Below are 26,063 nucleotides of genomic sequence, written 5' to 3' on the forward strand. Positions count from 1 at the left end.
CAGACCACCCTGTGAGATGACCCACCTATGTCTGTCCTTGAGGTCAATGAAGATTTTAAATGTCTTAAAATCTGTAAAGGGGCACATACATATATTAGTTTTTCCAGAGAGGAAATGAGGAATTTTGGTCAAGATCTCTCACCATTTCACTCACCAATTCCACCATTTTAAATAAATAAATCCATAAATAAAGTTTTTTCCCTCAATATGGCAACCCTGCAAGTCCGTGCCTAGGCAGTGGGATATTTATAGCCTCCAGCACATGACAAACCTAGGCTATGTAGTCACTCTGTAAATCCAACTTTCAACTACAAAATAGGACATGGAGGTGCTGTAAACATATAAGGCATCTTTATTTCTGTATTTTTAGTGCATGTGTATAACAGAGTTTTGGTAACATGATTATTAGGCTCTATTAGACTGTACTGTTATTGTTAGGTTTTTTCTTCTTCCTCTCTTTGTTCTTTACTAAAATGAATCATGCAGACCAAATTGTAAGATGTACAGACATGATACTTGGTCAATGGGTAGTAGTCCTTCCCTCTACTTTGGCTCACGAGCTCAGCCCGGCCTGATGGTGGCATAATGGGGAAGCTTTAAATGTTTTGGTCCATATCTCCTGCACTGTATGTCATAGAGACAAAATTCTTTTTTTCCCCTTAATTTTGTCTCATGGCCCACAAAAAGCCTCAAGAGCTATATAGCTCTGCCAGTTTGAGATAATTTGCATTTTATGCAAAATTACACAGATGTTTGAGTGCAAACTAGTCCCTGGGTTTTTGCCCAATCTACACAAAAGAATCATAAGAGACCAAACTTTAACAATTATAATAAAAATGTTGATATTAACTCTGTGTTGTGTCCAGTTACTACACAAAAATAGGAGTGGAGCTCATATTGCAGTAGTCATGCATATACCGTGCTACAAGCTACACTTTGACCGACTGTCATGAATCGTCACAGGCATGTACCCCAGGGTAGTCAAAAGTGATCTTTAAATTTTGGTGTAGCTTCATCCCTAGGTGGCGCTATAACATGTGAAAAAAGTGTTGTGGAACTAAAGGTTGTCTGATTGACATGAAAATTTGCATGCTGCTATTGTGTGTTGTCCTGGCTCAGGTTCTATGAGGCTGATGTCATATTCAAAAAAATGATGGCTGCTATCAGCCAATCAGATTTCAGCAGGTGTTTGACAGTCTTAAATTTGGTGATCTCCATGAAACTTGATGTGTGTCTCAATGTATGGATTCACTCACTCACACTCTCTCTCTCTCTCTCTCTCTCTCTCTCTCTCTCTTATACTCTTGCTTATTAGGAACCCGCCCACTCGTGCGTGTGATTGGCTGGAGTCCCATAACGATGCTTGCGTCTGATTGGCTGGCTGAAATTGAATGGAGTATTTCTTTGACGGCTGCGCTGGATGTCATCGAGGCTTTCCTCCATGGCGGCTTGGGGCGATTGTTGTAGATCTGAACCGCAGCTCAGCTTGTTTGTTTTATGGCTTGTCTGTCCCTATGTCCAAAGAAATAGCTTAGCTTAACCTCTTGTTCTCTACCCAGTTATTTCTACAGTCAAATCGTAAGCTCATGATCTGTCTCTGTAAACGTTCACTCTTATGCCAACCAGGTTGTAGGAGTGGGTGCCATTTCTTTTGACTGTTTTCTCCTGTTTTGGTATAGTTAGGGAGTTGGGGAAGACTGACTGTGTTTTTGTTTCCCTTAGGTAAGTTAGTTTTCTGAACTCTCTAGCTAGGCTGGTTTTTGTTTGTTGTTTTGGCGCATGCCCACTCTGACGTTCTCCTGTGTCGTGAACACAAAAGAGCAGCATAAAAAGAAAATAACACGACTTGATCTGTTAAATGTCATCTGGATCTCTTTTGTCCTTTTTTTATGTTATGATCATTACGAACCCCTAGACAGGTATACTTGCATACAGAGATTTTTCCAGATTCTCTTTTAATGTTATTATGTACTGTAGATGATGAAAAGCAAAAGCTCTTTGCTATTTTATGTTGAGAAACATTATTCTTGAATTGTTGCACTATTTGATCATGTAGTCTTTCACAGAGTGGTGAACCCCTCCTCATCTTTACTTCTGAAAGACTCAGCCTCTCTGAGATGCTCTTTTTATACCCAATCATGTTACTGACCTGTTGTCAGTCAATCACCAGGTGTTTTTAGCATTACACAACTTTTCCAGCCTTTTGTTGCCCCTGTCCCAAATTTTTTGGAACGTGTTGTTGGCATCAAATTCAAAATGGGCAAATATTTTTCAAAAAAAAATACAATTTTTCAGTTTGAACATTTGATATGTCGTCTTTGTACTATTTTCAATGAAATATAGGGTTTAAATGATTTGCACATCATTGCATTTTGTTTTTTTGGAAATGGGGTTGTATATTAAAAGTGCCTCCATCTACTTTTGTAAAATTACCATTTTTTAAGTACAAAGTTTTGTTACAATAGTGGCCTAAAATTTGTTCCAGTTCGACAGTTGTGTTATTTACAAGGACTATGTTATGATTTATTTAAACGCAAGACATGAATAGACATAGTAGTCAACTAAATATATGCAGAATCATCATTTTTAGGGAACTTTGTGTTGGGAGGTGTCTGTCCCAAACCTTATACCTTAAATTTACACTTGTGACAATAATACTTTTTTGTATGTTTTTCTATGTTGTTTAAGTTTTATGAGTTTAATTTTTTAAATAAAAACTCTGAATGAAGGACTATCCCAACATATTCTTCTGCTTCTGTATTTGAATTTCTCCTTCATCTCTATTTTACAGTTTTATTCCTTTCATCACAGTTACCAGTTAAGGGGCTTCTTTTCTCAGGTATGGGGGCTTCGTTTCCCAGGTAGAGGGTAGACTTCTTTTCTCAGGTGGGGCGGGGGCTTCTTTCCCCAGGTAAGGATCATTTAGAAGTGTGTTAATCAATATACCTTTTATCAAATAAACCATATGCAGAAATTATGTTTGTGAAAATGTTCAGCTGATACCTAAAACTACCTGATTACTGGTGGTCTGTACATCTGAAAAACACTGCTGTGAAACATTTCACAGATCAGGTAAATTGGTGCTGGACAACTAACCTAAATACCATTTTTACACGATAATAGAAATAGACCTGAATAAAATACTCTATAAGTATACTAAGCTGCATTTGGTAAATCTTCATAGATGTTGATCTCTTCTTTTGAACTTCTAAAGTAAAAACATCTGTATTTCACTCCTGACTCACAGTCTACACAAACTACTGACACACTAAATCAGGACTGTGACGTTTTCACAGATCAGTCAGACCCAGTCGGCTGCAGGAGCTGGGACAGATATATGAGATCCACCCCTGCAGTTTCACTTTGACATTAGCACCCTCCTTTGCTCTCAGCTTTGCGGCTCGTGATTTTTCCTTATTTCTTATTGGTCAGAGCTCCAGACTCCCAAATTCTCAGATTTCTACTGTGTGTAAACTCCTCTGCTGCTCCTGCTGAGTCTCCAGAGCAGAAAACAGAAAGATCTCCAGGAGGCTGAAGACGTGGACTGGTTATTTTGTCCGGATTAAGGAGTTTATTTCACTCTCTTCTGGATCCAGTCCGCAGTGAGAGACAGGACACATCATGAAGTCCCTGCTGCTCCTTATCTTCACTCTTCATCTTGCTTCAGCAGGTCAGTCCAAAGGCTAAAGCTGCGCTCCAGTAGCTTTCCCTGCTTGGAAATTACACTCCTCATATTTATTATATGTTGGAAACTCTATGCTGTGTGTGAGAGAGATACATAACAGGGTAAATAGACATAGACTTGGCTTTGAAGTGGGAAAGTCGGAGCTGAATTGTGTCACTGAAAAATAAGCAAGTATTAGTGAAGAAATGATGCATGCAATGTTTTTTTTTTTTTGTTTGTTTGTTTTTTGTTTTCTTTATAACAGAAATATAACAGAAATATTTCAAGAGATTTGTTTTGGGAACCACTTAAATGCTTAAGTGACCTGATCCTCTTTCATATCGTCTCATATTCATCTCCAATCATGTTTCTGACTGGAAGAGATTCTAGATCAGCACCTACTCTAAGAAGTTTCATGGATGCCATTATTTGCACCTCAATGACCAAAAATGTACAAGAACAGTACCTTATTTTTGACAGTATAGTAGGTTTCTTAATGAGGCTACCCTCTTAAAACTATAGCCAAAATCAAATTTTTGGTGTCCCAATAAGACCTAGAGAAGCTCATCCACGCTTTTATCTCCAGTAGGTTGGTCTATTGTGACGGTATTTTAACGGGACTTCCAAAAAAACATTCAGACTGCAGCTGATAAGAGTTTTAACCAGGACTGAGAGAGCAGAGCTCATCACTCCAGCTCTGAAATCTTTACAGTAACTTCCCGTTAATTACAGAACAGATTTAAAGTGCTGCTACCAGTTTATAAATCACTGAATGTGAGCATTTCATAAGAAAGTGGTTCAGTTTTATTTTAAGGATTCATTACGTTAATGCAGTGGTTCCCTATTTCAGTCCTGGTGACTCCACACTGTCTACATGCGTTGTCTCAGCACACCTGATTGAACTCATTTGCTAATTAAGAAGCGTCTCTTGGTCTAGGTCAGGTGTGTAGAGTAGAGACAGCGCTATGGGGGGTCATTCCAGCCTTTATTGATATCATCTTTTGGCCCAAAATATGCTTGTAGAACATGCAGCTGCAGAATGAGGACGTGCTCATACGAACTGAAGAGATGATCGTGGTACCTGTGGTACCGTCCCATGAATGAAGACATGCCAATTTGAGCTGAAAAAAAAGTTTACTCTTGTGGTTACAGAAACTGAAGCCTGGTAGCCGCCTCATGCCCTAACAACAGACCGTTATTTTTCAGCCCAAAAGGAAACAAGGTAAATTAGCATTAAAAGTCATTTTAAATAAAAAATAAATGTGAAATAAAGTAAAGAAAAGACGCTGTTGCTCCTCTGAACCGCTCATTAGTGACACGCTTGAACCGTTTCAGCAACCAGGTCCCCCCAGATAAGCATTTTGTGCTAATTGCTATGACAATACTCAGTCATAGTTTTCCATTAACTTGTTTCATTAAAAAGCATAAAAATAAAGAAAATAAAGTGAGATTCCAGCAACAACAGTGAATAGTTTAAAAAATAAATCATTGAGTTTTTCTTAATCTGACAGAATATTCAATAATGCCTCAACTGAGGAGAAAGTGCTTTTAAATAAACTAAGAGCTCCTAATGTTTCCAGTGGCTGATGTGTGGTTTACTAGTGTCCTGTTTTCACAGCCTTTGCTGCTGTGCGACTTGCTTCTGCATGTTTATCTTCAGCTTGTATGAGCAAATCCCTATTCCACAACATTTCTTCATGCTGAATAAGGACACCAGTAAAGGAATCAGCGACGTGCACAGACATTTCGAAGGGCTGTTGTGCTAAAATGAAAAAGGAGCAGCTCCCAACCCAACCCCCCCACCCTCACCCCTCACCCCCCATTTTAGGCCTCACCATCAGCGTGTAACTGAAAGGTGTGAATTATGGTCATTTAACTAAACACAAATCAAGTTTAACTGTGTTACAGTTTAAACATTAATGAAATAAAAAAAAACAGCACACAGTTAATGTATTTTTGCAGATGTAATTTCTTGTACACTTGTTTAGGCAGCAATATGATTTGGTTAACACTGTCATCTATCAATTTGGTTGTAAAGGATGTGTACCTGTATGATGATCACACCGCTTCAACATGGCACAATGGTCCTTCATTTAATGACTTGTTAAAGACAGCAGAAGCTATGTAAAGCGTTCAATGTTTGAGGAAACATTTATTAGACTGGAGTAGACTATGTCTGGTTTTATACGTAAAAATATGTACTAGAATCCAGAACAATAACAAAATGTTATGTAGAATTTCAAGAACATAATTTCTGGATTTACTATCCCATAATTCACAAAAGCTATTATTAGTATTTTACTTGATCACCAGACTCTCCAACGCTCTCTGAACTGAAGCTTTTGGGGTTAGACACCTACATTATTTTAAAGATGTAACTCCCTCACAATGCTACTGTGCACAGATACAATACACTGTGTAATGAAATATTAGTTGGAGTTAGTTATTAGCCTATTTCCAACTTAAAAAGGGCCAACTTCACACGAAATCAGTTATGTATGTAATGCTTGATATTTCCATCGTAATGTTCACCTGCTGCTCTGCTGGTTGTTTGAATCCAGCTCTGCACTGCTGTGCTCCCCTTAGCTGCCTCCCTCAACTCTCTCTCTGTTTAATTCTTCTCCTTTTGGAAGGCTTCGCCTACTGTAAGCACCCAAAATGAACATTACATAAAAAACTGCATTACATTTTAACCAGTTTGAACAATACAGATTATCATCTCATAATGAAACATAAGACAACTTCTATCAGCTGCATCTGAATGTTTGAAAATCCACTGCAGCCTGAATGGAGCAACGTCAAGAACTTAGCTAGCAGTTCCTTTCACAAGCTATAAAGAAGCTACTGCTCATGTTAGCTTACTTCATATCACAAGGTAACATAGATGTTATTTCTTTAAGCTAACATTAGCTTCTTTCTGAAAGAAGTTAACATCCACATTAGCTTGTGATATGGAATAAGTATTAGCTATTTTCATATTCCTGCCTATACGTTAGCCAGCTAGCTAGCTAGCTAAGATATTTATGTGTGGTTCATGTCGAATACTTTTTTCCATTTTTTTAATTGTCCAAAACAAAGATCTTTCCAGCTGAGGATCCAGCAGGAACAGAGCAGCAGTAGATCTAGATAACAGGAATGTTCCAGGGATAACACTAGATGTCTCTGTCCTCTGTCTTCCCATAGACTCCTGTTAATTTTTTTAAACCACACATAGAGTAAACCACCCTGTATACCGTAGCACCTTAGCAACAACTTAGCAATCACCCCATACACCCTGGCAACAACCTAGCAACAGCTTTGCAACTGTAAAGTAACACTTTGGCAACCATCTAGCAACACCTTAGCAACCACCTGGTACACTTTGGCAATCCTACCAACAACTTATAATAACTGAACTGCATCCAAACATTTTCACTACAGAAACTTGTTCTAAATTAAACCCATACTGGTTTATATTAGTTTGAAGTGCAGAATAACATGGCAGCAAGAAAGACCACCCCTCCACTCTGTGATCAGGTCCTGTGCCTGTCCACTGCTGTTCTGAGGAAAACTCTGCGAAGGGTTAACCCACGGAAGTCTGTGGGACCAGACAACATTCCTGGCTGAGCGCTCAAGGAATGTGCAGACCAGCTAGTGGAAGTTCTTATGGACATCTTCAACATCTCACTAAGCAGCGCTGTTGGTCCAGCATGCTTCAAGGCCACCACCATCGTCCCCATGCCAACGAAATCTCCAGTGCCTTGCCTCGATGACTATCGTCCCCTTGCTCTTAAACCCATCATTATGAAGTGCTTTGAAAGGTTCATATTGGGGCACATCAAGACCCAGCTGCCTCCTTCACTGGACCCTCTGCAGTTTGCATATCGCTCCAACCGCTCTACAGATGACTCCATAGCCACCACTCTTCATCTGGCCCTCACTCATCTTGAGAAAAAGAGTACTTGTGTTAGAATGCTGTTCATAGACTTCAGTTCATCATTCAACACCATCATCCCTCAGCATCTCGTTGGAAAGCTGAGCCTGCTGGGCCTGAACACTTCCCTCTGCAATTGGATCCTGGACTTTCTTACTGAGAGACCTCAGTCAGTCTGGGTCAGGAGCAGCATCTCTGACACAACTGTGGTTGGTCTCATCAGCAAGAACGATGAGTCAGAATACAGAGAGGAAGAGCGGTGCCTGACAGGCTGATGTAAAGTCAGTAACCTACATCTGAATGTGGACAAAACAAAGGAGATGGTCGTTGACTTCAAATAGTGAGGACAGCTGAAAAGATCACTGGGGTCTCTCTTCCCTCCATCACGGACATTTACACCACACGCTGCAACCGAAAAGCCATTAGCATTGTGAGCAACCCCACACATCCTCAACTCCCACAGACCCATACAGACATATACATAACACCGACACAGACCCACACACACACATACATAACACCCACACGGACCCAGACACACATACATAACAATATGGGACTAACTCACTCCCCACTTCTTGTAGTTCCAAAATTGTGTCTGGAACACTGTATTTAAATATAATTTCTGCATTTCACTGAAACACTTCACTTCATGTGACTGTAGATCTGAATACTTGCATTTATGGACTTTTTACTTCACTTTAACAACATTAGCTGCTAGAATTACTGTATCAACCAAATACTGTATACCATTGCTGTTCTGGCTGTTACCTCAGTGACTGTTATGCTCATATATGCTAGGCTATCTGCTAATCTACTAATATGTCATAGTATGTTACATCTTTCTTTACACAACTCCACATACTCTCAGTACTGTATACTGCCTGTGTTCTGTTTTGTAATTATTCTAAGTCTTTTGTATTTATTTATTGTACTGTATTGTCTGTACTGTGTATATTGTATTGTTTTGCACTTGTGTTCCTGTGTTGATCCTGGACGAATGTTGTTTTTGTTTCTCTGTGTACTTGATGACATCATCATCATCATCGTCGTTAACCTCTTAGTCCAGATAGGGTTGACCCCAAGCCGCTCCCAGGCCTATTTGGAGATATAATCCCTCCAGCGGGTCCTAGGACGACCCCGGGGTGTTGTCCCGGTAGGCCGTGCCTGGTACACCCCCACCGGGAGGCGTCCAGGGGGCATCCGGATCAGATGCCCAAACCACTTCAACTGGCTCCTCTCAATGTGGAGGAGTAGCGGCTCTACTCCAAGCTCCTCCTGGATGACCGAGCTCCTCACCCTATCAAGTAGAGTGTAGCCTGCCGCCCTGCGAAGGTAGCTCATTTCTGCTGCTTGTATTCATGATCTCATTCTTTCGTCATTACCCATAGCTCATGACCATAGGTGAGGTTTGGGATGTAGACCGACCGGTAAACAGAGAGCTTTGCCTTATGGCTCAGCTCCCTCTTCACCGTTACAGTCCAGTACAGTGACTGCATTACTGCTGCCGCTGGTCACAGCCTGCGACCAATCTCACGAATGCTCTTCCCATCACTTGTGAACAAGACCCTGAGATACTTAAACTCCACCACCTGGGGCAAGTCCTGTCCCCTTACCTGGAGTGGGCATGCCATCCTTTTTACGGGCTAGGACCATGGACTCAGACTTGGAGGTGCTGATCAACATACCAACCACTTCACACTCAGCTGCAAACCGCTCCAGTGAGCGCTGGAGGCATCCATGTGATCCAGCCAAAAGAACAACATTGTCTGCAAATAGCAGAGATGCCAGCCTCCGGCCTCCACACATAACGCCCTCCTAACCTCGGCTAGGCCTTGACACCCTGTCCATGAATATCACGAACAGGAGTGGAGACAGGACACAACCCTGGCAGAGTCCAACGCTAACACTGGAAGAGTCCGACTTAATGCCGAGTATACGAACACAGCTCTCACTCCGGGAGTATAGAGATTGAATGGCCCAGAGTAGGAGCCCCGGCACCCCAACAACCCAGTCGTAAGCCTTCTCCAAGTCCACAAAATACAGGTTGGCAAACTCCCATGCCCCCTCAACAATCTGTGAGAGGGTAAAAAGCTGGTCCATTGTTCCACAGCCGGGATGGAATCCACATTGGTCCTCCTCAATCTGAGGTTCAACTATCGGTCAAAGTCTCCTTTCCAGCATCTTGGCATAGACTTTCCCTGGGAAGGCTGAGCAGTGTGATACCCCGGTAGCTGGCACACACCCTCCGGTCTCCTTTCTTAAAAATAGGGACCACCACCCCGGTCTGCCAGTCCAAGGGTACTGTTCCCGAGGTCAAAGCAATATTGCAGAGACGTGTCAGCCACGACAGCCCCACAATATCTAGAGCCTCAAGCATCTCCGGACGAATCTCATCCACCCCTGGTGCCTTGCCACTGAAGAGCTTGCCAACTACCTCAATGACCTCCACCAGGGAAATGGAGCTTGACACGCCAGAAGCCTCTGGCCCTGACTCCCGTAAGGGAGGCATGTCTTCCAGATCAAGGAGTACCTCAAGATGCCCCTTCCACCGACCAACAATATCCTCATTTGAAGTCAGAGTTTCTCCACCCCTGCCGAATACAGCTTGGGCGAAGCCACCGCGACCGCTCCTGAGTCACCGGACAGTTGTCCCGAACCTCCTCGAAGCCGACTGGGTCCATTCAGACTCCATGTCCCCTACCTTCTCCAGGACATGAGAAAAGCTGGGACTTAAAGTCATTCCAAACAGGAGCCTCCGACAGTCATTCCCAGCACACCCTCACTATTCGCTTGGGCCTACCGGGTCTGACCATCAGTCTTCCCTGCCATCTGATCCAACTCACCACCAGATGGTGATCAGTTGACAGCTCAGCACCTCTCTTCACCCGAGTGTCCAGAACATTGGTCTCAAGTCAGATGAAACGACAACAAAGTTGATCATTGACCTTTGACCCAAGGAGCCCTGGTACCATATACACTTATGAACATCCTTGTGGCACAGAAGTCCAATAACAATTCACCATTCGGGTTTAGATCGGGCCGTTCTTCCCAATCATGCTTCTCCAGGTCTCCCAGTCATTGCCAACTTGAGCATTGAAGTCTCCCAGTAAAACTATGGAGTCTGTAGGCGGGGTCCTTTCCAGAACCCCGCCCACTCGCTCCAAGAAGACCGAATACTCTGACCTGTTGTTGAAATGGGATGCAGCTTTTGTATATCTCAGTTAATGTGAGACCACTGTATCGTAATGACGGGTTAGCAGCGTCTATATGCAAGGAAAATGGCCGCCGTGTTTATACACCATTCTGCAGTACCCTTGTATGTATGTATATATATATATATATATGTGCGTGTGTGTGTGTGTGCGTGTGTATGAGCACATCTATTTCTCCGAGGAATCATTTTCTCATTTGTGTGTGACTCTAGGTTTGTTTCTGCTAAACGGGCATTGTAATGTTTACTGATAAAGTTTGGGCTTGATTTATGTTTGATTGCTGATTTATTCTGTTATTTCAGACTAATGGCAATACTGAATATCAAGCTGTATCACTAAATACTGCTGGAACACAATACAGTTAAAGAAGGAACTACATCTCCTCATCTTCATTCCTGTGTCCTGACCGATACACCATCCTGCGCACTGTGAAACCTAAACAAGCTAGCCCTACCTAATTCCCTCATTAACATAGACGCTACATTATTGTAAGCTTGTCAAGGAACTGCCCTTTTCAAAAAGGTTCCACGAGTCACCCTTAAGTGTGGCAAGCTGAAGAGCCCCAATATGTATCCTTTCAGTTTTACAGCATGATTCAGAGATAAACAAACACTTCATGGCAGTAATTAAAAATAGGTCTTTATCAAGAGAGTTTCCTCTTGTGTGCTCTGTTTACACTTTGATTATTTATACAGCGAAATGACGAAATCACAAACCTGCCCATAACAGTTCATATTTAAAAATTAAAAATGCGTTTGAGCTTCTGCATACTGGAAAGGAATATGTGATTAAATAGATGTAAAGAGTGAGTTTAAAAATAGATTTTTTTATGATTTCCGAGTGTCTGACACACTGATCATGCTGTTCATGTGTTCTCTGTTGAGGAAGAGTAAAACACACACAGCATTTTATTATGAAGCTTAAATATGAGACAGATTAGTTTTGTTTGGAACATTGAGGAGTTTGTTTTATCTGCCCACTGCTGAGGTTTTTAGGGTATAAACGTAGGGAATAAATTCATTCAGCTGGTCATCAAGTTTAAACACCAGATTACTATTTTTTTCTATAGTGCAGTAGCCTTTGATTTCCAGTTGCAGTTATCTGAGAAATCATTTAAATGATATTTTTCTTTATCTTTACAGCCAATCACTCTCTGCAATTCTTCCTCACTGGCGTCACACCAGGAATCAACTTCCCAGAGTTCACTGCTGTCAGTCAGTTGGATGGACTTCAAATCGGGTATTATGACAGTGACAGCAAAGAACTCCAAAAAGTAGACTGGATAAAGAACACTGTGAATGAAGAGCCGTGGAACTCGAGCATAAAGGATGCACGTCGTTATCAGGAGGCCTTCAATCTCAGTATAGCTACAGTAATGCGGCGCTTCAATCACATTGAAGGTGTGTGTATACATATGTACATGCGTGTGTCGCAAGTACACCACTGTGCAATTGGCTGTGAACTTCAATCTGTTGCCTCTATATATAGCAGAAGGATGGGAAAGAAAGCATTAAAAAGCTATGCAGACAGCTCACACCCAGCACAGTACCATTTTAAAAGCTCCCTTCCAGCAAAAGGTCTCAAAGCATCTTGTGTAGAAGATCTCAGTTTAGTAGCAGTGCCTACTCTAACGCTATCAGACTTCTGGATTCCACTCCACATTATTTCCTTGTTTATTTTACAGCCCCATTCCCAAGTTGGGACGCTGTGGAAAATGTAAATAAAAAACAAAATGCAATGATGTGCAAATCATTTAAACACTATATTTCATTGAAAATGCTTCGAAGACAACATATCAAATGATGAAACTGAGAAGTTTTATTGATTTTAGAAAAATACATGCCCATTTTGAATTTGGTACCAGCTCTTTAACTTAATGTTTAATTAAAACTCTATGTCTCGTGGTATTTCTCTTTTAATGTGATCCGTGTCATTTTCTTGTGATTCTAAATTAAAACTTCTGCCTTCCCGTTTAACTGTTTTTATCACCTGTCTGTGAAGCACTTTGAGCTCCCACTGGCATGAAAAGCGCTATATAAATAAAAATCACACCATGGTTACATAAAGCTACTAACCATTCTACCTAATAAAAGAAATGTGACTGCTAAGACCGAGGAATGAGATTGTAGTTACACAGATTCAGATGTGAAATGGGCTCAGACTGAGACAGGGAGAGACAGTCAGACAGAGAGACAGAGAGAGGGAAATACCCCCGGTAAGAGAGACTTCGCAGCCTGTGTAGCTCCTGAGCACCAATAGCATCTCTGCTGTTCCAGTTTTATTGGAGCTTAGCGAACATGTGCAGCTCCCTCCTGAGATAAAAGAGGCATTCAGCATCAAACGCTTCATGCAGGAGAGTGCAAAATGAGTTTTACGGTGTGTTTACAGTAGCATTAACCACTAACGTTAGCTGCTTCATTGAAGATAAGCATTAGCAACAGTGCTAGCTGCTAACAGTAGTACTCAGTTGCTAACAAAAGCATGAGCCTTTAACCTGGGAAATCGGCATTAGCCATAGCTTTGGTAAACAGCATTAGCTTAACTGCTAAACCCACTCCCAGTGGGGTTTATGGACTGTACCCTGAGTTAGTCCATCAGAGGACAGCCTCCATAGGAAGACATGCTATTTGACAGTGCCTCGGGCTACCAGAAACGTTTGAGGTTCCTCGGGTTAGCCACTAGCAAAACAGACGAATTATTATTGTAGGTTGAGTGACCGGTCACCTTAGTCATTTGTACATTTAAGTTTACAAACTGTTTCAGTTTACAAACTTTGAAACTGACATTTTCATTTTGACTACATATTTTACAAGACATTTTCTTTTATACACTAACTCTGACACCACCCATTTGGTATTCTAAGATGTTAATATTCCTGAAATAAAGGTGGTTAAGCTATATTGATATACAGTAAGCTTAGTTAGTGAGAACCGTACCTGTAGAACCCAGGTTAAACATACAGACCCCTTTCCCATGGTGGCAAAAGGGGACTACAGCTGTGTTAACTTTACGCTATATGTAACGGGACCTGTCTTCTAAAGAGTTCCACAGAACATTATTCCTAAAGGCTTTTGGGTCAACAAGATATTTTTGTCAATAATAGGAAGAGCCTTTATGTTCCTCTTCATTTGCAGTGGTTTTCACCCTGCAGCTGTCCTGTGGATACCATTTTGTCCAGTCTCTTTCTGATGGTGGAATGAAGGCTGACCTTATCTGATGTGAGCTAGGCCTGAGGTTCCTTATATGTTCATCTGGGTTCTTTTGTGACTTTCTGGATGAGTTGTCACTGTGCTCCTGAAGGACTTTTAGTAGGCCTAAGGGAAATAAAAGGATATTGGGAAATTAGAGACACAATAGCACAGAAAAACCTTTGATGATATAAATTAATAACGTGCATTTATTTGGGGAAGGTAAATACCATTTGGGATTGAAACTGGCCTGGCGATGCACTGACTCTTATGACAAAAGTGTAGTTACAGTACACTCCAGGAGGGCTGGAGACCACTGCTTTGGAGGTTCTATGTTCAGTCTGACTCTGCTGTGCTTCTCACATACTTGGTTACTGCTTTTATTACAATAAAGACTCGTCATTTCCATCAAGTTTGGGGAAATGTCCTTTTTCCATGCAGCTTTAACAGTTATGTGACACAGATTACACCATTTATTGTTCACAAAAAGAGCATCCCACCCCCACCCCCCCAATCTCCTATTACTGCTCTCTTTTGTGCTCCTACCTGTGCACTGATAAACATAGAATACAGTGGCAGCAAATGTTGAGGTGTATAGGTGAAACCCAGTCCATCCAAAGAAACCCAGAGAAACTGCAGCACCGGACATAAAACATAAACATAAACACATGTTTATTTTTTAAAGTATATAAAACAAGTAAAAATTACATTCATTTAAAAAAAACTAAACAATATTAATTATATTACATTATTTTAATAAAAAGAAAATCACAAAAGTAAAATAAAATATTTTTTTGTCATTTTTAGTCCTACTGATTTTTAAATGCAGCGTGAGAGGAAGATGACAGTGTGATGTGCTCATATCTGTCTCTGCAGGCATTCATACATGGCAGTGGACGATCGGCTGTAAACTGCATGGTGATGGAATCAAGAGTGGATACAGCCGGTACGGTTACGATGGAGAAGATTTCCTCACTCTGGATCTGAACACCTCCACCTGGTCTGCAGCCAATGATAAAGCTGTTATTATAAAACAGGAGTGGGAGAAGACGGATAAAGCCAAAGGCCATAAGACCTTTCTGGAGACTGAATGTATCCAGTGGTTACAGAAGTATGTGGGTTATGGCAGAGAAACTCTGGAGAGGAAAGGTAAAGTGTGTGAGCTGATCTGTTACTGTTACTGTGCTGATCTTAGCTTTACTGGGGTCCTGAGCAAAACTTCATTCACCCATAACCTCAACTTAGACCACACATCTACATCCTGGACCAACACACCCTTAATTCCCTTTATAACAGTCTTCTGCTGATGATGTTAACACAGTAGTTCTTCTGCTATGTTTACCTACTTGAATAATTTATTGACTAAAAATCTTAAATTTCTATTTTGACTTTTTTTGGCAAATGATCATAAGAAAGCTCACGGATAACGTCATGATTAATTCTCGTTATGACACTCCTGGGACATTCTGAGATCTTTATAAGTCTGGCTAAGTTAGCTACATTCACAGAATGATTATGGTGACAACCAGTTACCACAATGTGAAGTTCAGCTCAAAGGATTCTTTTAGCTAGCTAGTAAAACTAACATTAGTAAACTGATGATAAGCTCTTTTCAGATTTGCCCTGTTCAACTCTAAAAAGAGCTCTTCTTAGTTAAGGAAGAAAACATTTTTAATTGCTCACTGAACTTTAATGAGACCATAATTCTATTTTCAGGAGACTTGATTTGAGTTTCTCAGTGAAATCTGCAGGCGTGTTTTTCCACACTTCCAAAGTTCAGTCTTAGAAGTTGGTTGTATTTTTAACTTCTTTCTGGATTCAGAAAATTCCATTTACAAATTTAGACTTATCAGTCCATGAAACCTCACTCCACATCTCAGATGTCCAGTTTCAGTGTTCTTGTGATTTTCCTCTCAGTGAGGCTTCTTAACAGCTACACATCCTTTCAGACCCACAGTGCTGAGTCGTCTTCTCACAGTGGAAGGATGGACAGAAACACCTGTGGATGTTTTCAGATCTGAAGCAGCTTGATTTTCTCCTCTCTCTCAAAGATGAAGGCTTTAAGTGCTGTTTATCTGATGGGGACAGTGTTGGTGTCAGGTGGTTGCTCTGTAATGTCAGGTGATTTGCTCTGTAACTTTTAATCATTTTTCAAACTCCAGTTTTGGAATCTCCTGTTTTTTCACCTGTTTGCCTTTGACTTTCTCCTTCCTTATGCAGGTGGATTATTTAATATCTAATCTCTTCAAACGTATCTCTTTTAGACATTTTAGATGCACATGAGTTAGCAAGTTGTAGCAGCTAAGATGCCTTGAATCTTAAATTCAAGAGTCATGAGCTGGGAGGGCGGTGTCCAAGATGAAGGACCTCGTCCAGCACTGGGATGAATAAGTTTCGTGATGTTGTAGGAGGTCAGTGCCTATGATTTTGGAATCAGTTCTGACAGTTCTCTGTAGGAGTCTGAGATCCTCTGCAGTCAGGTTGCAATGCCACATTGTGATGCAGCCAGTCAGAACTCTCTCTATGGCGCAGCAGTAAAAGTGGACAGATGAAACAGATGTGTTTATCCCTAAGCTTTTAAGTCTCCTCAGGAAGAACAGGCACTGCTGTGAAACTGTGGACAATTACAACAGGGAACCATAGATAATGATGGGAGTTTGATCCTCTCTAAGCCCACAATGAGTCCATATGAGTCAGTCACAATGGTGTCACCTGCAAACTTCATTATTTTGTTGGTGTGTTTGACTACATAGTCAGGGGTGAACAAGCTGTGTATCAGGGGGCTGAGGCAGCACCTCTGCTGAGTGCGCATGCTTCATCATTCTCACTCTCTGCTGTCTGTTGGTCAGGATGTCCAGTACCCAATTGCAGATGGAGCTGCACAGCCAGGCTGCTCAGCTTTAACACCAGTTTACAAGGAACAGCTGTTAAATGTAGAGCTGTAGTCAGTAAACCTTATCCTGAAGTAGGTATCTGTCTTGTCCAGGTGTGTCAGAGTGGGCAGAGTGAGTGAGACGGCATCGTCCACTGAACACTTGTGGTGAAATGTGAACTCAAACAGGTCTGGAGTGGAGGGAAATAATTGTTTATGAATGAAATTACTGATTTTTGCAGACACTTCAACGACACAGATGTCAGCATGAAGACAGAGATTGGTCAAAAGTGTACTTGTTCTTCTCACCTCCAATTCTGTGACTTTTCTTGAATGTTGTAGCAACCCGCTACTGGCTTGTTCAGAGTGCACACATGCATGGGTTCCTGGGAGGCGAAGCTCCCAGTAAGCAACAGACTTTGAACCTAGTAAATGGTTGTTGCTCTTGGTTTAATATGTGTGATTTGTTACCTGTGCTGTATTGTGCTGGACTGTGGGGTGGTGGTGCAATGTTTGTGTCTACCATTAGGTTGGTTGTACAGCCAGGGGTGACCTGCCTGTTATCTCAATCATTTCGATACTGCTGAGTGGCAGTTTCTCCACTGCTGAGGTGCTTAATGAAGAGTGTTTGTCTAAAGCACGTTTCCCATCTCATTCTTTTCCAAAACTTCACATTTGATGTCAGAAGTGAGACAAGCACCCTTCAGCGGACTGGAGGAGATTGGTGATACCGTGAGCTCGAAGACAAGCAGTGGAAAAGACTGAACCAGGCCAAGGACGGAGGAAGAAGCAGTGCGAGGATGGGCTGGGGAGGCAGTGAAAGAGGCAGTGTGACGAGGAACAGCAGCAGTGCCCAGCAGGAGGACAGCGAAAGAGGTGTCAGCAAGGACCTGCTGGTAGAGCAGCGTGGCAGCTTGGTAGTGTTGGCCACACCTCTCCAGTGAAGTTTTTAGATGACAGAGCTAAGTGCGATGGTCCACCAGGTATGTCAGCATTCAAGAAGGCAGTGTGGGGCGCTCTACTGCTGGAGGAGCTGGGTTAACACGTGCAGCTTGCCGTCAAAGCAAGGAGTACTGCCGCATGAGCGAAGGAGGATACATACAGAATGGCCATTCGCACAGGCTCCTAGGAGCATGGTCGTAACTAGCTACGAGGACACCGAGGTCCGGACCTCAGTAGTGTCAGAAGGGGTTTTTACACTTTCCTCCATTCATGATATTAAACACGGAAATAGTGTCACTCCGATAATACAAGCTACTCTACACAGTAGAGTACACAGACACGGTCTCACAGTATTAGCACTGTCACTGTGTTATAGCCAATCAAATCTGCTGACCCTCTTTTCTCAACCCTCCAGTTACTGCTTAGCCACCGTTGCTTGATTAGCGTTAGGAGGTCTTTGAAAGTTTCGGAGGGGTTTTATGAGATTCAGTGTGGAAAAAAGCAACAAAACTACACCGTAAGCAGTGAGAGGTTCTCAGCTGACCTCAGAACAACTGAACTGCCTGCTCTGTTCATCCCTGTATGAGACACTACACTGCCCCGAGTCCCAGAGTAACTTCTGCAGGTATACAGCACTCATGCTATAGGTTAACATATAACATCGCAATGGTAAAAAGGTTAGAGTTTATGAGCATAATTTACATATTATGCTTGTAAAATGCAAATTGTTTAATTTGTTTATTCATTTGGACCACTCGTCAAATTGCTGGCTAAATCAACGTGCTTTAGTCTGGCTCCAGTAGCTGCTCAGTTTGGGCAACAGGCTCCACAGTCGGCTATATTAGTGATTAGATGAGAAATTAGCCAGCATATTGAGGGTACAGTATCATGTAGCTAACATTATTAAGAAATCAGCAGGTACACTCGGCACTATTTTGTCTCATTAACTGTATGAGTAGCTACCCTTCTTGTTAGCTGGGGTTTGATAGAGACAACTGTTTATAATGTATATTTAATGTGTACTTCTTCAGTATTAGTCAGGACAGGGATGCAAAAGAGACAAGCAGAGTGAGAGAGAGAGAGAGAGAGAGAGAGAGGTAAATGGAATAAAATCAATTTGAAACTATCACTTGATTTAGTGTAGCTTTCAACATGTATTTTCAGCTGAAAATAAACATATAAATCAATAGTTAAATAATTATTCAAATAAACCTAAACAGAGTAGGAGTCAAATCAGTTTGTAGAACAGTAATAGCGGGTTATGGAAAAATGGAAGTATAAGCAAGAAAAAGTGCATGACAGTTATGGATGGGTAAAAAGGAGCAATGATCTTGTTAAAAAGCTAAAGGAGAGACTTGTACAGTTGGTGTAAGACTCATATTTGGTGGTTAGTTTATTCTCTGCGAGATGTAGGTCACATTTCTGTAAAATGTTCATCCTAGTTAAGGCCCTGGCTGGGAGGTGCTGTTCCTGATAAGCAAGAGACTTTGGATCTTGTAAATGATTGTTGGTCTTTAAGATGTGTGGTGTGTGTTAATTGTGCTGTTTTGTGTCGGAGTGTGGGGCGGGGGTGCAGCGCCTATGCCTGCTATGTTGGCTGTTTCAATAGCGCTGAGTGGCAGTTTCTCCACTGCTGCTGTGCTCAATAAAAAGCATTCGTCTAAAGCGCAGTGATTCCTGCGTTTCCTCCTTTGCCAAAACTTCATAATACTTTGATGGAAGTCCATAATGTGACATGTCAGGCCCTAGGTGAGTGGGTGTGGAACTGCAATATTACTGTGTTTTACAGACTGTTTTTTTCATTTGATTCTTGTTTTTAACTGAATTATGATGATTTTCAAGCAGAACGTATTAAAAAATATATATTTTTGGAAAGGCCAATGATGTTTTTTTTGGGCATTTGGACAAATGTATGTATTTATTAATATTCATTTGTCTTACAACATACTTATAAGTTTAATATTGCCAACAAATGCTAATTTATTATTAGTTTTTGTTTTTAATTATTCATTTGATTGTTTGTTTAACTTGGATTTGAATTTTATTTGACGGGGATTTCAGGAACCATCCCCTCTCTGTGTGCCTAACTCTCTGAATATGGCCATAAATTTAATGACTTATTAATATTTTAAAGCAGCTTCTGTAGTTCAGACAGTCATGAGGTGAGATGAGATGTGTGAGCATTAATCTTCATCGGCAATATACCATTTCAATGATGCTTACCCCATCTCTCTCTCTCTCTCTCTCTCTCTCTCTCTCTCTCTGTGTGTGTGTGTGTGTGTATCTCTCTCTCTCTCTCTTTCACACTGTGTATCTCTCTCTCTCTCTCTCTCCAGTCTCTCCTGAGGTGTCTCTGTTCCAGAAGGACTCTTCTTCTCCAGTGGTGTGTCATGCTACAGGTTTCTTCCCCAAAGCAGTGATGATCTCCTGGCAGAAGAATGGAGAGGATCTGCATGAGGATGTGGAGCTCAGAGAGACGCTACCCAACCAGGATGGAACCTTCCAGAAGAGGAGCGTTCTGACTGTCTCACCTGAGGAGCTGAACAAACACGACTACACCTGCATCATTCAGCACAGCAGCCTAGAGAAGGAGATGGTGCTACCAGTGATTAATCACAGCGGTGAGAGAAATAAGGTGTATATTCAGTTTTAAAGTCACTGATGAGCCCAATTATAATAATAATGATCTTTAACCAATTTGCTTACAGGAGACTTTACTGGTATCATCGTTGGTGCAGCAGTGCTTGTTCTCCTCATTGTCATCGGTGTTGGAGTTTTGGTGTGGGTGAAGAAGAAGCCGCCGTCTGGTAAGAGAAGGAAATAAACACGTCCAACACCACTGGATTACTAACTGAGGATTTACTGTGGATTACAGATGTTAACACAGTCCAGTGAATGTAGACCAGATACTAATCTGAATGAGTTACTGAGGGTCTGCTAAGAGATACGTCTGTCCTAATGAGCAATTATGAAAAAATCTAAACAGTCATTCTTTACAAGGAGAACAACAAAAAAATGAGCTGTTTTCAACCTTACGACCGATCCTAATGCTGAGAACATCTCTAAACATCTGCTTAATTTTCTTCTCCAAACACTGCTTAGCAACTGTTCTACTATCCTCTATGACCTTGATCATCTTTCAGGGCTTTGTTTAGTTTTCTTTTTTACATTGAGCTAGCATTCCTGTGAATGTACATTGAATGGTGTGCCTTAATGTTGCTACAGTTTTGTTTGTACCACTATAGGATGTTGGCATGTGCAGAAAGATGACTGCACTGCTGTCAGCAATATTAAAGCAATAGTAACACTGCAATAGTAATACTGCTATAACATGATTATCATACCCTAAAGGAACACAACTTGTTTGGAAGAAGCACTGCTTGTCAATATGCTGTTGTCTTTATATAAACAGCAGAGATCAACACAGGAACTTTCTTCATAAACAAAAACAGATAAATGACAAATAATATAACTTTACATTAAGCTGATAACAGAAAGTTTAAATCAAAGGGTGAATTAAACATCTTAGATGTGTTTTTGATTTTTTATTGTTTTGCAGCACAATGCTCTTTAAAAAACAAACAAACTAATGAATAAAAAGTATATATATGATGGTGGGGATGGGGCCGACATCACAGTTAGTTGCTGCCATGGTGGTGCTGCACGGCCCTCAATCCCTGACCACCAGACATGATAGTCAGATAGGAGCCGATAACGTGATGATCTGGGTCGGAGCTTTTTATTGAATTTTACTGCTTAAGTATCCTGAGGGAAAAAAATTCACAAACAAAGCAGATTTCAATATTATATTGATTAAGGATCACTGATTTCTGAATTGTTTCTCCTCAGGAGAAAAGAGGAGATTAACCTCAGCATTTCACTGTGAGAAGTTCTGGTGATGAAGGAGAAAAGCATTAGTTCCCCTTCTGCACTGACAGACTGCTGAGAGAGTTCTGTAATGTTGAATAGAGCTGCATAAGAAAATAATGAGATCTTAAACTTTCTCATGGAAATATTACTCAGCTGAGACACAGGTGAGATGAGTCAGACACTAAGGAGTTAAGCCACATGTGAGACAACATTTTGATCAAAGTGAGAAAATCTGGGTTTTATTTCTCAGGAGCCAAATTTCAGAAACAGGAGAAAATGACTTAAGACTCACTCTGATCTCAAACTGGACTTAACTGTGTCTAGGAGAAATACCTGAGATCTAAAGGAGATCTCATTTAGAATATTTCTTTCCTCTGGGTATACACACCACTCTGTACATATGATGATGTCATTTTGTGTAACTGTGATATAATTTTGTCTCCTACATCCTCAGCTTATCAGGCTCCAGCAGATTCGAAACCCTCCAGTGTGTGTAAGTGAACGTTTATGATTCTTACATCATATTAAAAACAAAGTATTTAGTTGTTTTGTTTAATCAAATCATTGTCCACCAACTTCACACAGAACTGAGAAATAAGAAATAATAATAATAATATTTTGTACACTTATGATGATTTTGTTTGTTTTTCTAGGACAGAGATGGCAAAGGAGATGAATGATTCTGAATCGACTGAGTGAAGAGATCAGTCAAACACTGCTTATACTACACAATCATCTTTATTAATTAACTTTTAATGTGGAAGCTATTTCACTTTTTGCCTGTATTTTGCTGTTTTTCAGATTTTGCTTGATTCTGCTTTCAGTACGATGGTCATTGGGAAAGTGTCATAGAAGCAGCTTCAGACTTTTATTCTGTAGGATCTCAAAACTACATCACATTTTGATATTCGTTGGATTAAATGTGTTGCATTTATTTGTCTATTCCTAAACTTGCTTTCTGAAACTGACCACTGCACTGTAATATATGCAGTTTCAGACTGGACATCCTTTAGTTTAAACTCTCTCGGCATTTTTACAAAGTGACAATTTATGGAATTCATTTTCTTTTGAGGTCATTGATTTTCATGGAACTGAATCCCTGCAGTGATTAATATTCGTTACTGATACTCCAGTTTTACATAAACGTTTAAGGTTATTTAAACTAAGAGCCAGATACAGTCATAAAATTGCTCTATAAGAAATAGAGATGCATCGATACTGATACTAGTATCAGGTATTGACCTGATACTGCACTTATTCACTCGACTCATGATCATAAAATATACTGACCTCACCGTCTGATACCACCTGATACCGTGTGAAGTGAGTATTACTGACTGGCAGTCAGACACAAAGTTGTTGGTCATTTTAAACATTCTGTCTTGTTACTGTCTTGTTACACACACAAGTCTGTATATTAGGAATTTACTCTGTCTGACTGAATCAATTCATGAGCTATAAATGTTTTTAAAACTGTCTTTGTGAAACAGGCTGTAGAGAGACCGTATTGTCCCACTGTGCAAATCACTGCCTGGTTTTGATTTCAGTGCAGTGTGGTACAAGTTAGCAAAGCTGCTGTAGCTCAGTTTCTCAGCGTGTTTTCGTATTGAAAATAAAAATAAAAACAGACAGACATTATTCAAACCCACTAATTTCACATTTATCTAGAGATAGACTTCAGTGGTAGAACTACTTTCTGCTTCACCCTCACTTTCAGATTAAACCTTTACATTTCAGTGGCTGAGAGAACATCTTAACACAGAAACAGAGGCTGTTCTGCACTGTTCATTTATGAGGGAAAAAACCCAAAACGCTGTAAATTTGCAGTAGAACATGGGAGATTTAAACAGCTCAGTCACATCAGTTCCATTTGACCACTGCAGCTACTGTATCATAAACTTCCTTTACACTAACAGCTCCAGCACATATTCATAACACACCTTTACGTCTGAAACACTGGGTCACACTGTCTGTTCTGTTCTTACTGTTCTTCTTTTTCTGTTTTCAAGTCACTTCTTAATATGACTCTCTTAGACATCTCATTCCAAAAACCCCTAGACGTTAATATGGAATTGCTCCCCTTTGCAGCTTTAACAGCCTCCACTCTTCTAAGAAGACTTTCTACACGTTTTTGGAGTCTGTGAATCAAATAACACTGAATCATTCGCTTTAGAGTGAAGCAAATTCTAAATTCATCAAATTAGGACAAAACTATTTTAAGCTCATTTAAACAAGATTTACATGAAGAAAGCTGCCATCCAGTAACAGAGTGAGGCTAAATCAGGTCTTTTCCTGTGTCTTATCTGTTTGATTTCTAAATGTATTCAGAATGTGTTTATTGTTTATGGACTGTAATAGAATACATTTAGTACAGTGTGTTCAGTATTCACCCATCACTACTTTAGTATTCCCCGTGACCCAGAATGCATGTGTATGTGTGTGTGTGTACTCTAGTAGTCTATTCAGTATTTAGTACTTAAGCATTCTGCTCAAAATTGTTGTGATCTTAAATATATTTATATCAGATCATCATAAAAAATTGTTCTTTGTACAGCAAATTGTGTTAGTTACACTGTGCAGAACACGCGAATTTTAAATAAAGTCTTAAATGCTTTTTATACTTCTGTATTCATTTGGGTTCTTCACTGATTTAGACACTGAGGTGGATCAGTGGGTGCAGAGCTCCCCCTACTGACCAGACTTTATAGGGTTAAAATTAGGAGCACTGGAAGCTCTTCATCAGGACTGTACTGAAAATATTAGAGCATTAGAACACAGATTAGACCTTCATCAGACCATCTAATCACAGTCTGATCAGTCATCAGTGTGAAGACACAGCTCATCAGCTGTGAGTAGAGAGATGTGACTCTCTCTACATGATGATTCACTCATCTGCTCACTGTGTTGATCTGAACTGAAGCAGTAGTGAATCAGGATCTTCTCTCTGACTGGATGGATGTGGATGTAGCTGTATTTCCTGCATGTAGTGATGAGTGATGAGCTTTTGTGATTCTTTTTTGTATGTTTTGTTTTTTGATTATTGCAGAAATGTGTTTACAGCAGCAAAACAGCAAAAGAAAAAATCAATTCTTAAACCATTTACCTTACCTTAAAATGTTTAAACTCGTTTCCTTACATCATTGAAGTTCATGGTAGAATAACTTTTAATTTATCTCCATTGGTAAATGTTACAATCACAGTCAGTCACAGCCTTTTGCTCATTTGCAGAAAACATGCTATGATTAACACAACATTGATCTATTTTCAAATGTACAATTGTAACCAGAGACAACAAGCTAGGAACCAAGAGAAAACAACTTTAAACTAATAGGAAGTAAATGTACTTAACAGCTAACCTGGGTACTTTAGAGATCACATACCACCAAAACTTAATGCAGAGAAGCACTTGGTTCACTCTCTTCATCATCTACACTTCTGTTTATTTTCTTAAGCAGATCAGGGCTGCCCAAAGTTTGACCATCAGGACTTTTAATTTGGCCCAACAGAAAAAGAGAACAAACTTTTTATAAACCATGTATAACTTTCAAAATGATTCTCCAGGTATTTGGAAAACACAAACAATAATAAATGTATTTGAGTGGTAATATATAAAGATCTATATTGTTTCACCTCGTAAAATTACATAATAAACAGATTTTTGTGTAAATTCCAACTTCATACTTTGACTTTAATATATTAAGACATGGCCTCCAGTGATTCTGTATAATAATGCTGTACAGCTGTTTTATGTATTTCAATGGTTTGCAGTTTTATACTCTGTGTCTAGATTAAAACAAACAAACAAACAAACAAACAAACACAAACAAAACAGCACAGTTCATTCAGTACAGAGAGACACGCACCGGAAAAACAGATCTATGGGAGGACAAACAAAAGACTGGCGGGAGTTTCAGACCAATCAGAGCGCGTTCCTCCGTTTAAAGCCAGGCGCGACCGTTACAGCCGTTTACAGTGAGCGACTCAGTCAGGTCGCTAACGCGGTCAGTTTAATCGAGTTTGTTTAGCGAGTGTTAAACCTGATAAGACTCTCTTACACTCCTTACTGAGACAGCGCCGCCTGCCGGGTGACGCGTTCAGCTCCACAAACGAGGATTTTCAGCTGCGTGGCTGACTAAAGTTACCTGACCAGACCGACTGGAGTTACGACCGGAGTTACGACTGGAGTCACGACTGGAGTCACGACTGGAGCTACGACTGGAGTTACGACTGGAGTTACGACTGGAGTTACGACTGGAGCTACGACTGGAGTTACGACTGGAGTTACAACTGCTCTGTACAGCTGTCTCACCCAGCAGCGCACTGTAACCATACCGCCCAGCTTCACCTCTGTACAGCTGCCTTACCCAGCAGCGCACTGTAAACATACTGCCCAGCTTCA

The 26,063-nt window shown here is 40.6% G+C and overlaps 1 protein-coding gene across 2 annotated transcripts; it reads left to right on the top strand.

Annotated features, from left to right (window-relative positions):
* The first annotated feature begins 3,379 nt into the window (after positions 1 to 3,379).
* Positions 3,380 to 24,284, top strand: LOC118800269 (BOLA class I histocompatibility antigen, alpha chain BL3-6-like). Of its 2 annotated transcripts, XM_036560479.1 has the most exons (7): positions 3,380 to 3,670; positions 11,935 to 12,192; positions 14,857 to 15,129; positions 20,131 to 20,415; positions 20,503 to 20,601; positions 22,119 to 22,157; positions 22,318 to 24,284. In XM_036560479.1, coding segments are annotated over exons 1-7 (1,005 nt in total). In that variant the 5' UTR covers positions 3,380 to 3,621; the 3' UTR covers positions 22,320 to 24,284. The 2 variants fall into 2 exon arrangements, with proteins under 2 accessions (XP_036416372.1, XP_036416373.1); XM_036560480.1 differs by lacking the exon at positions 11,935 to 12,192.
* Positions 24,285 to 26,063: the final 1,779 nt, after the last annotated feature.

This window comes from Colossoma macropomum, unplaced genomic scaffold, assembly GCF_904425465.1.
Source record: "Colossoma macropomum unplaced genomic scaffold, Colossoma_macropomum, whole genome shotgun sequence".
NCBI lineage: Eukaryota > Metazoa > Chordata > Actinopteri > Characiformes > Serrasalmidae > Colossoma > Colossoma macropomum.